Here is a 12998-nt window from a genome sequence, read left to right on the forward strand (position 1 = left end):
TACATTACACTACACTACACTACATTACACTACACTACATTACACTACACTACACTACACTACATTACACTACACTACATTACACTACACTACATTACAATACACTACATTATACTACATTACACTACACTATATTACTCTACACTACATTACAATACACTACATTACTCTACATTACTTCACATTACTCTACACTACACTACATTACACTACACTACATTACACTACACTACATTACAATACACTACATTATACTACATTACACTACACTATATTACTCTACACTACATTACACTACACTACATTACTCTACATTACTTCACATTACTCTACACTACACTACATTACACTACACTACATTACTCTACACTACACTACATTACACTACACTACATTACACTACACTACATTATACTACATTACACTACACTATATTACTCTACACTACATTACAATACACTACATTATACAACATTACACTACACTATATTACTCTACACTACATTACACTACACTACATTACTCTACATTACACTACATTACACTACACTACATTACTCTACATTACTTCAAATTACTCTACACTACACTACATTACACTACACTACATTACTCTACATTACTTCACATTACTCTACACTACACTACATTACACTACACTACATTACTCTACATTACTTCACATTACTCTACACTACAATATACACTACATTACATTACATTAATCTTCATTACTATACACTACACTACACTACACTACACTACACTACACTACACTACACTATATTACTCTACACTACATTACAATACACTACATTATACTACATTACACTACACTACATTACTCTACATTATACTACATTACACTACACTACATTACTCTACACCACACTACATTACACTACACTACATTACTCTACATTACATTAATCTACATTACTCTACATTACTTCACATTACTCTACACTACATTACATTACTCTACATTACACTACACTACACTACATTACTCTACATTACTCTACACTATATTACTCTACACTACACTACACTACATTACTCTACATTACTTCACATTACTCTACACTACACTACATTACTCTACATTACTCTACATTACACTACACTATATTACTCTACACTACATTACACTACATTACTCTACATTACTTCACATTACTCTACACTACACTACATTACTCTACATTACTCTACATTACACTACACTATATTACTCTACACTACATTACACTACATTACTCTACATTACTCTACATTACACTACACTATATTACTCTACACTACATTACACTACATTACTCTACATTACTCTACATTACACTACACTATATTACTCTACACTACATTACTCTACATTACTCTACATTACACTACACTATATTACTCTACACTACACTACACTACATTACTCTGCATTACTCTACATTACACTACACTATATTACTCTACACTACATTACTCTACATTACTTCACATTACTCTACATTACACTACATTACTCTACATTACACTACACTACACTACACTACATTACTCTGCATTACTCTACATTACACTACACTATATTACTCTACACTACATTACACTACATTACTCTACATTACTTAACATTACTCTACATTACAGTACATTACTCTACATTACACTACACTACACTACACTACATTACTCTACATTACTCTACATTACACTACACTATATTACTCTACACTACATTACACTACATTACTCTACATTACTTCACATTACTCTACATTACACTACATTACTCTACATTACACTACACTATATTACTCTACACTACATTACAATACACTACATTACACTACATTACACTACACTACATTACTCTACATTACACTACATTACATTACATTAATCTACATTACTATACACTACACTACACTACACTACATTACTCTACATTACTCTACATTACACTACACTATATTACTCTACACTACATTACTCTACATTATACTACATTACACTACACTACATTACTCTACATTACACTACATTACATTACATTAATCTACATTACTATACACTACACTACACTACACTACACTACACTATATTACTCTACACTACATTACAATACACTACATTATACTACATTACACTACACTACATTACTCTACATTACACTACATTACACTACACTACACTACACTACACTATATTACTCTACACTACATTACAATACACTACATTATACTACATTACACTACATTACTCTACATTACACTACATTACACTACACTACACTACACTACACTACACTATATTACTCTACACTACATTACAATACACTACATTATACTACATTACACTACACTACATTACTCTACATTACACTACATTACATTACATTAATCTACATTACTATACACTACACTACACTACACTACACTACACTACACTATATTAATCTACACTACATTACAATACACTACATTATACTACATTACACTACACTACATTACTCTACATTATACTACATTACACTACACTACACTACACTATATTACTCTACACTACATTACAATACACTACATTATACTACATTACACTACACTACATTACTCTACATTATACTACATTACACTACACTACATTACTCTACATTACACTACATTACATTACATTAATCTACATTACTATACACTACACTACACTACACTACACTACACTATATTACTCTACACTACATTACAATACACTACATTATACTACATTACACTACACTACATTACTCTACATTATACTACATTACACTACACCACATTACTCTACATTATACTACATTACACTACACTACATTACTCTACATTACACTACATTACATTACATTAATCTACATTACTATACACTACACTACACTACACTACACTACACTATATTACTCTACACTACATTACAATACACTACATTATACTACATTACACTACACTACATTACTCTACATTATACTACATTACACTACACTACATTACTCTACATTACTCTACACTACATTATACTACATTACACTACACTACATTACTCTACATTACTCTACATTACACTACACTATATTACTCTACACTACATTATGTAGGTTAGAACAGACAGATACAAGCTTTAATATGTTTTTTAGACACTTAAAACACTTTGAAGATTATATTTTTTAAGTTATATGATACACTATATGGACAATATATTGAGACACCTGACTAGCCAGCTCCATGAAGATACAGTATGTGTAGGTCAAAATAGACTCATACAATCTTCAATATGTTTTTCAGACACTTTAATTCCATTAAAGATTGTATCTTTTTCTATCACATGCTCATAGATTATTCCCAATATAGACACCTGACTTTTCCAGCTGTATGTGGTGCTTTTCCAGCTTTCCCAATGCAGTAGCATTAAATCTTTTCTTCACTTGAACTAGGAGACCAAATCTGAAAATAGCAAAGTAAAAAATAGGCAGAGCTTCAGAATAGCTTCAATGTTTTTTAGACACTATTATAAAAAATAAAAAAATAATTAACAGCAAACTTCAAATCACACAATTGATCGCATGCATATAGATTTGACTCTAGATGGATAAAGTATTGAGACACCTGACTTTTCCAGTCATATATCGTTCTACCTTCAACCACAAAGTTGGAGGCACATAATTGTATAGGATCCTATACGATGGTGTAGCATTAAATTTTTTCCTTTACTTAAACCAGGAGACCCAAACCCGTTCCAGCATAACAATGGCCAGCTCCATGACATGTAAAGTTGCGAGTGGACGTGTCCTGCACAGAGTGTCCTAAACCTTACTGAACACCTTGGTGCAAGCATAATGCAACAAAGCAATGCAACACAGTTGGGTTATGACAGAGATTTAGATCAGCTGGTGAGTTTAATTGTGGCTGATTTTGGCGATCGCATTAAAATCTGTCAATTCAAGTGACAAATTATAGAGGTGACCTGACACCTGAGAACATAAGAACACACTATTTGTTATTTCAGACAATATTTGGCAAATAGGGTTTCACCTAATGTTTATTCATTATAGTTCCATAATTGTTGAGTTTATTAGTTGGGTACTAATGGACTCTTGGATGTAAATGATGTTCATGGCAACTGTAGTCCTATTCCACTGTGGCAAAATGTTTATATTAATTCCAGTCCAAACCAGTAAAGTTTTCACATTTATAAAGAATAAAAGGAAGACACCTTGTTATTACAGTATTATAATAATAATAAGTAATATTATAAGTATTATAAACTGCTAGTGTTGATCATTACAGATAATTGACCCCAAAATAATAATAAAAAAAAAAAAAAAAAAAAAAAAAAAAAATATATATATATATATCAATTTTGTAAATTTTTTTTATTTTTTATTTCCATAAAATTTGAGTAAACAGCCATTCATAAAGCAAAATTCCAAGTCCTAAAAATATAACAAAATATTGTGAGATACAAGATAACGTATATTATATATTGGCACATTCAAATACAGAACAATATATTTCCATATAATTTCATATGCAATAAATAAAATTTAATCATTTGGAGAGTTGGTTTGAAAGCCAGTCGAGTCCTTTATATAATCCGGATCCATTTATCGCACAAGTTGACTGGATGTACCACTGAGAAGAAAGAGGAAGAAAGAAATGAAGACACTTTTCCTTACTAAATAAAGACTTGACTTCTAATTTCACTCTGTGTGTGTGTGTGTGTGTGTGTGTGTGTGTGTGTGTGTGTGTGTGTGTGTGTGTGTGGAGAAGAGCCGCCTTGTCCAGCTTTCGCTGTGAGATGAACCCGGAAACAGGGACACGCGCAGGAAGCTTTTCTCCAGTCAAATTCAACGCAGTTCAAACAGTGTCTGCTGTGTGTGTGTGTGTGTGTGTGTGTGTGTGTGTATGTGTGTGTGGGTGTGGGTGTATGTTTCAGAAGGTTGGAGGCACACAATTGTATTTGCACCTGCTAGCATTACATTTTCCCTTCACTTGAACTAGGAGACACAAACCTGTTCCAGCAATGACAATGCCCCTGTGTACAAAGCCAGCTCCATGAAGATATGTTTTTTTTTATAGGATCGAAGTGTGTGGAAGATCTTGAGTTGACATGGAGCTTTGAACTCAACCTCATTGAACATGTTGGTGCAGGGAGAATGCAACGAAGCTATACAAAACAGTGGCACTGAGTTATGACAGATTCGGCTTTGTTTTTAAGGTGAATAGCTCATTATTCCAGTGCATCTGATCCACAGAACACAGGTCCAGGTTAACAAAAATTCATAGGCTGAAGTGGTTTTGGGGATTGCATAAAATTTGCAAATTCAAAAGACCAAACAAAGAAACTAACTACTTTTTATTATTTTATACCACATTGTAGACATATTTCAGGATCCAGTCTCCCATATGGATCCCACCAAACATCCATATAATAACGAGTTCCAACATGGGTGAGGTTATCAGCTTGGATGTAAAAAATAAAATTAATAAATAAAAATATTCATGATAACCGTAGTCCCAATCCAATATAGCAAACTGTTTATATTAATTAAATTCCAATTGCAATCCATCTTCAGGGTTCTTGAGTTTAACCCTCCACAGTAACCTCATGAATTTTTACATTAAATATGTGGAGCTACAATGAGTCAGCTGCAATGAGTGGGTTCCAACTGACGAGGAGACAAAAAATGGAAATTGGACATAAAATCTATTCCACAATTATTCACAACTCTTAGTCCGGCCTTTGAAGCTTTGTGTGTTCAAGCATGAAGAAATAATATCTAGCTCTCGGCTCAAGGTTTTATATAGAGAGCTCTACAGCGTTTCACATTTATACAAAATGAAGGGAAGATTTCTCGTGTATTTAATGACTGTGATTGTTCAAAATCCATGTCTGCAAGTAAAAAAAATCATTAATAAAAAAAAATAAATAAATAAATAAAAAAGATTACTTTTAAAACTATTATAAAATGCTAGTATTGATCATTAAAATCGAATGAACCCCAGAAAAAAAAACACTGACCACAAAGATATAAAAAAAAAATAGACATTTTTATTTCCATATAATTTGAGTAAACAGCCATTTGTAAACCAAAATCCCAAGAACTAACAATATAACATATATAAAATAAATATAAAATATTGTAAGATACAAGATGAAGAAAGGATCTACAATAAAATAGCTACAAAAATGATAGTATTTTATATTATATAAATTACATATTATTTATTGGCACATCAATACAGTATACTTCCATATACATTTATTTAGTGCAATGAATCTTTTATTTTTTTTTATTTGGGGAGTAAATTTTTTTTTCTTATAAATTTTATCATTTGGAGAGTTGGTTTGAAAGCCAGTCGAGTCCTTCATATAATCCGGATCCATTTATCGCACAAGTGGACTGGACGTACCACTGAGAAGAAAGAGGAAGAAAGAAATGAACATACTTTTCCTTACTAACAGTTACTTTACACTAATAGTACCAGAAGATATCAGTCTAATATTATTATCATAATTATGATCTACTTACAGGTCGTCCCTTCAGTGAATGTAACCTTAATTTCTCGGTCATCTCGTGGACCGGCATTGCGTTCGGCAAATCCTGTTTGTTTGCAAGAACCAACACAGTGGCGTCCCTCAGTTCATCGTCCTCAAGCTAATGAGAAAAAATGATAATCTTTCATGACAATGATGACAGCAAATGCACATCAACAGAATGAAGGATTCCTTTACCATCATCTGCAGCTCCATAGCAGCCTCCTGGATGCGCTCACGGTCGCTGCTGTCCACCACAAAAATTATGCCCTGCAGAAACACACAATAAATCACTGAGTTCCTTAATTATATCGGTTTAATATTTAGGGAAAATAACCTAACATTAATTTTATTAAAGGGGGGAGTGGTGGCTCCAGCGGTTAAGGCGCTGGGTTGCCGATCGGAAGGTCTGGGGTTCAAGCCCTGGTATCGCCAAGCTGCCACTCTTGGGCCCTTGAGCAAGGCCCTTAACCCTCTATGCTCCGGGGGTCCCTTACGAGGGAAATATCAAGGTCCGTGACGTCGGAGTGACGTGGGGCCGCCTTCCCGTGGGCTCACCACATGCAGGAGGGACCGTAAGGGACGGTGCTGTAATCTTTTAATTGAACTCAAATATTTTCATTTAACTCAAATATTTTACTTTAACTCAAATATTTTCATTTAACTCAAATATTTTTATTTAACTCAAATATATTTTATTTAACTCAAATCTTTTCATTTAACTCAAATATTTTAATTTAACTCAAATCTTTTACTTTAACTCAAATATTTTCATTTGACTCAAATATTTTCATTTAACTCAAATCTTTTACTTTAACTCAAATCTTTTATTTTAACTTAAATCTTTTCATTTAACTCAAATCTTTTACTTTAACTCAAATCTTTTACTTTAACTCAAATATTTTACTTTAACTCAAATATTTTTATTTGACTCAAATCTTTTCATTTAACTCAAATATTTTCATTTAACTTAAATATTTTAATTTAAGTCTAATTGAACTCTAAATCTCTTATGTTCAATGTCTAAATTTATTTCCTTGTCCTGTGAAGTATAATGCAGTGAAAATAAAAAAGATTGTGTTGAATCTTCTCACCATAGTGTTCTGATAGTAGTGTCTCCAGAGCGGTCTAATGACAGTCTGACCTCCTACGTCCCACACAGTGAACGAAATGTTCTTGTACTCGACCGTCTCGACGTTAAAGCCTGTCGGAAAAATGTAAACACAAACAAATGACATGTATGAAAATCCTCATTAAAGATCCATAAAATAGCTTTATAACAGTGTTTATAACAGTCTTACCAACAGTAGGAATGGTTGTGACGATTTCACCCAGTTTGAGTTTATACAGGACGGTCGTCTTTCCGGCTGCATCCAGACCAACTTAATGATATCAAATAATAATCATCATCCATTTATATAATAAATACATAAACAAATAATACATATAACAAAACTATATTTGTATTGATTTAGGTACACTTTAGGCTATGGTATAGGAGAACCCTAGTGGAGACTTCATTATTATTAAGTTCTATAACAGGCTTAAATGAATGATAGGACTGAGCAGTGAATGCACTCACCCATCAGTAGCCTCATCTGCTTCTTATTGATAAAGCGGGAGAAGATGGAGGAGAAGATCAGACCCATTGTACACAGAGAAAAGCTGTCAGACTCAGAACTCTGTTCCTCCTCAGATGTTGCTCTCGGTGTGTGTGTGTGTGTGTGTGTGAGGAGAAAAGCCACCCTCCCCGACTTATATACCGTGAGCGCGCTCGTTTTCGCTTTGAGTTGAACACGGAAACAGGGACACGCGCGCGCTTCCAACGCGCACTCGCGTGCAGGACGCTTTTCTCCAGTCAAATCCAACGCGGTCCAAATTGCGTCACTTCCTGCGGCCCAATCAGGGCCTGTATTAGAGCTGATATTAATTATGAGTGCCATTTATTTATTTATTTATTTATTTAAACAAACAAACAAACAAACAAACAAACAAACAAATAATCTTACTGTGACGTGACGACGTGTTTGCGTCTTCAAATATATATATTTGTAAAAATGTATTTATTTATTTATATGAAAATAAAGTCAAATGAATGTTAGTTTTCTCATTTTTGAATCAAGTTCAATTACATTGATCAAAATCAAAGTTGTTTGTTACTTAAAACAAAACAAAAAGTTGATAGAATGTGATTTTATGTAAAAATGTTATGTCCATATGTGATTTTATAGCCAAATTGAATTTTATCATTTTTTTCTAATGCTCAAAGCAGCTTTACAGAATGAAATAGATTGTGAATGTACATTTCAGCATAATATATAAATACCCAATATATTAGGTATATAAGTTTATCTCTAATGGAAAAAAAAAAAAATATATATATATATATATATATATATTCTTTTTTTATTATTATTATTTTCTTCTTTTGTTTTTATTTCCTGTTGATCTAATGTCCATTTCTTATGTTTCTTGGTCCAAGCAAATCTCTTCTGCTTGTTGTTCTTTTACAGTAATGGTTTCTTGGGTGCAATTTGACCATGAAGGCCTGAGTCACACAGTCTCCTCTGGACAGTGAAAACTCTGAAATATATTTGCCACTTGAACTCCTAGAAGCATTTATGAGAATCTGTGATTTCTAAGGCTTTTAATTCTAATTACCCTATCCAGCAGAAGTAGCTCTTGGTCACTCTTTTCTCTTTTCCTGAGAGCCTGTTTGGTGGTTTTGGCATAATTTCTTGACATAATATGGATTTGTACAGTAGTGGTAGGCATAAAGAACAAAGTTATTTAACACATTTTTATTTTATATATATATATATATATATATATATATATATATATATATATATATATATATATATATATATATATATATATATTATTATTATTATTTTGATTATTATGATTATGCTTATTATTATTATTATTATTATTATTATTATTATTATTATTATTATTATTATTATTTCAAACTCAAAAACATCTTTCGAAACTATGGGAAGTGACGCCATTTGGAACGCGTTGGACTTGCCTGCCGCGAAACTTCCCTGCTGTGTGTGTGTGTGTGTGTGTGTGTGTGTGTGTGTGTGTGTGTTGGAAGCGCGCGCGTGTCAACTGAGCAAAGCGAAAGCAAGCAGGTGCGCAACTCCCTATATAAACCGAGAGACTGAGATACACTGACAGAAAGAGACACTGAGAGAGACTCATAGAGAGACCCTGAGAGAGACTCATAGAGAGACCCTGAGAGAGACTCATAGAGAGAGACTCATAGAGAGACCCTGAGAGAGACTCATAGAGAGACCCTGAGAGAGACTCATAGAGAGACACTGAGAGAGACTCATAGAGAGACACTGAGAGAAAGAGACACTGATCAAAAAGAGACAAGGAGAGACACCGACAGAGACCCCCAGAGCCTCTAAACATTCTCTACCAGCATTTCTGGGGTTTTTTAGGTTTTCACCATGGGCAACTTTTTCACCTCCATCTTATCTCGTCTCATTGAGAAGAGGCAAGTCAGAATACTAATGGGTGAGTACATTTCTTCTCTCTGACTGGTGAGAGATAAAAAAAATTGTCTTTAGTCAGAAAGGGTTGAGAAGTTTCCAAGTTTTATAGTCACAAGCTGTTTTTTTATTATTAAAAAAGAGTAGAAATGAGACACTGATGATGGAATGATTTTCTAACATCCATAATTGATAACAGGAAACTGGAAGGTTTTTGTCTAAATATGTAAATATTATAAGTTCTAAACATAATATAATAATAATATTATATATATATATATATTAGGACTGTTAATCGATTAAGATATTTAACAATGATTACTCGCATGATTTTCATGATTAATCCAACTTAATTGCACATTTCTATCTCTTCTAAAATGATCTTAAAAAATAATAGTCTAAATAATCAAGTTTTCAATATTCTAATTATCATATATATTGATGCTTTATGCAAATGTAGTAGTATATAGTGAAATACTCATAGTTCCCATTACTTCTCTTTTTTTTTTTTTTTTACACTTATTTGCTCAAACAGACAAGACTGTTAACATTTTCAAATAACATTGAAAATAAATAAAATAATTAAAAATACTCTTTTAATGTTTTAAAGTAATTATGTGTTGTGTCTTCTGTAATTCCTCATGCTGCCGCTAGAGACACTGAGCAGGGAAAAATAGGAAAACTTTGTGTGGGTATTTGTGAGCTTAGCATGAGCTTGAGTTGTTGTTGTTCGGAATGAATACGTCTCGATATACCATGTTTTGCTTTTCTAAACACATACTTAACATTATGGAATTTTTAATATGTAAATCATCAGGACATAGAACAGAACCTATGATATGTTTCCACACGGATGGTTTAAATTGCAGGATGTGTGCAATAGTAACGAATTTTGGTGCTCGATTTGAGACTGGACCCACCAGTGAAACAAATGTTTGGTGATAAAAATTTTCACCTTTTTTTGTGTTGCATTGAAGGTTTTGATTTTGCCTTTTTTTATATTAGTTTATTTTTATGTTTGAAAGAAATGGTCAAGCAGAAATGCGCGCTGCATTAAAAATGTGTGCCTTTAAGATGAATTTGCGTTAACGTGTTCAATATAAATATATATATATATTGGATAGTTGGGTATGAAGCTGTTACTAGATTAAAATGCACTGAATTACCTTCTCTCCTTTAAGTTGGTCTGGATGCAGCCGGAAAAACTACTGTCCTCTACAAACTCAAACTGGGTGAAGTCGTCACAACAATTCCAACTCTTGGTAAGAAGAATAAAAACATTTAGACTGATTTTACATGCGGATTCTTCTCATCAATTAGTTTAAATAAAACGTGAATATATATTGCACCCACAGTAAATATTTATTTTCAGTTATTTTTCCAAAATTGTACATAATTACTATTATTTAGTACATGATTATTTACATTTATGGAATTTAGCAGATGCCTTGATGCAGAGCGACTTACATTTATCTCATTCATACAACTGAGCAGCTATGGTGCTAAGGGCCTTGCTCAGGGGCCCATTAGTGGTATCTTGGTGTACCCATGACCTTTGGATGCCTTAACCACTACCTACCTACCGCTTCCCTATGATTATGATTCACTCGGTAAGGCACTTTAAACTGCTAAAATATGACACAAAGCTAAACATGATCATTTCACAACATTGATCTACATAGGCTTTAATGTTGAGACGGTGGACTACAAGAACATTTCCTTCACCGTGTGGGACGTAGGAGGACAGGACGTCATCAGACGCCTCTGGAGACACTACTTTCAGAACACCATGGTGGGTCCATAATCCAATCCCAATCTTCATTATGGTAATATGTATAGAGTTCCTAGGATTCGTTTGGGAAATGACATCGTTATATTGTGTGTTGCTGCAGGGCCTGATCTTCGTGGTGGACAGCAGTGATCGTGAGCGCATCCATGAAGCTGCTTTGGAGCTGCAGAACATGGTAAATAAATCCTTCCTTCTGTTTAGGAGTAGCAACGATGTGCTGTAATGAATTGAGTGCATAAAGCTTTGATTTCTTTCTCCTCAGCTTGAGGAAGATGCACTGAGGGACGCCGCTGTGTTGATTCTTGCTAACAAACAGGATTTGCCCGACGCCATGCCGGTGCACGAGATGACCGAGAAACTCCGAATGCACACACTGAAAGGACGACCGGTGAGTAGACCGTGATTATGAGAGCGTGATCAGATCTCACTGTAATATTAAAACTAAAACACTGTTTCTTCTCCTCTCTTCTCAGTGGTACGTCCAGTCGACCTGTGCGATAAACGGAACAGGTTTATATGAAGGACTGGACTGGATAGCGAATCAGATCTCCAAACCATAAAACTGCACAGAAATGACACTATTTAAATCTTTATGTGGAACTGTGTACTGTGTGTATTAGAGAGAATTATATTACCTTGAGCACTTTAAGATTTAATATGTTTGTGAATATTCATCACTGTGTAGTTACTGTTTCAGATTTGCTACTGTATTGTGTCTTTACGTTGAAAATACTTGAATGAAATATGTCTGTCTACAATATGTATTTCTCTGATTGCAAAACATTAAAAATAGAAATATATTTCAATATATATGACATGTTTTTGAAGTTTGTGCTGGCTTTACTCCAGAATGTGTTTTTCTATACTTTGAGCAAGACTATTTGCTTAACAAAAGACCTGTCTAGTGTCATAAAGCGCTAACTAGTGTCGTGCATGACGCCTTAAAACTCCACGTCCTTCTCGGGATCTTTTTAGTGCAAAGCACATTTGCCTTTTCCAGCTCTTTCTCTCATTCATAAATATATTATTTTTATATATTATATATTATGAATATATATATACACACACACACACACACACACACATTCACACACACACATAAAACCTTTCTACGTTTTTCATTGAATGTGGAAAAGATT

At 33.4% G+C, this 12998-nt stretch overlaps 2 protein-coding genes across 2 annotated transcripts; one reads left to right on the forward strand and one right to left on the reverse strand.

Moving 5' to 3' along the window:
* Positions 1 to 6096: 6096 nt before the first annotated feature.
* Positions 6097 to 8406, reverse strand: LOC310722212 (ADP-ribosylation factor 4-like). Its single transcript, XM_083534591.1, has 6 exons — positions 8147 to 8406; positions 7866 to 7946; positions 7659 to 7768; positions 6763 to 6834; positions 6560 to 6685; positions 6097 to 6442 (listed from the first exon to the last, which is right to left on the reverse strand). Exons 1-6 carry the CDS (start codon positions 8211 to 8213, stop codon positions 6359 to 6361), a joined length of 540 nt encoding a protein of 179 aa, XP_083390717.1. The 5' UTR covers positions 8214 to 8406; the 3' UTR covers positions 6097 to 6358.
* Positions 8407 to 9862: 1456 nt separating this feature from the next.
* Positions 9863 to 12669, forward strand: LOC310721743 (ADP-ribosylation factor 4-like). The gene is made up of 6 exons (XM_083533681.1): positions 9863 to 10095; positions 11252 to 11332; positions 11753 to 11862; positions 11963 to 12034; positions 12122 to 12247; positions 12333 to 12669. Exons 1-6 carry the CDS (start codon positions 10029 to 10031, stop codon positions 12417 to 12419), a joined length of 543 nt encoding a protein of 180 aa, XP_083389807.1. The 5' UTR covers positions 9863 to 10028; the 3' UTR covers positions 12420 to 12669.
* Positions 12670 to 12998: the final 329 nt, after the last annotated feature.

This window comes from Silurus aristotelis, assembly GCF_946808225.1.
Source record: "Silurus aristotelis genome assembly, chromosome: 28".
Taxonomy (NCBI): Eukaryota; Metazoa; Chordata; class Actinopteri; order Siluriformes; family Siluridae; genus Silurus; species Silurus aristotelis.

Bases quoted from the DNA above. Each gene is read 5' to 3' on its own strand.
- LOC310722212 (XM_083534591.1), bottom strand. From the start codon at position 8,213: ATGGGTCTGATCTTCTCCTCCATCTTCTCCCGCTTTATCAATAAGAAG. The intron at 7,947-8,146 runs GTGAGTGCATTC...GATATCATTAAG, and splicing joins GCAGATGAGGCTACTGATGG to TTGGTCTGGATGCAGCCGGA. The intron at 6,835-7,658 runs GTGAGAAGATTC...GTGTTTCTGCAG, and splicing joins ACTACTATCAGAACACTATG to GGCATAATTTTTGTGGTGGA.
- LOC310721743 (XM_083533681.1), top strand. From the start codon at position 10,029: ATGGGCAACTTTTTCACCTCCATCTTATCTCGTCTCATTGAGAAGAGG. The intron at 11,333-11,752 runs GTAAGAAGAATA...TGATCTACATAG, and splicing joins CACAACAATTCCAACTCTTG to GCTTTAATGTTGAGACGGTG. The intron at 12,035-12,121 runs GTAAATAAATCC...CTTTCTCCTCAG, and splicing joins CTTTGGAGCTGCAGAACATG to CTTGAGGAAGATGCACTGAG.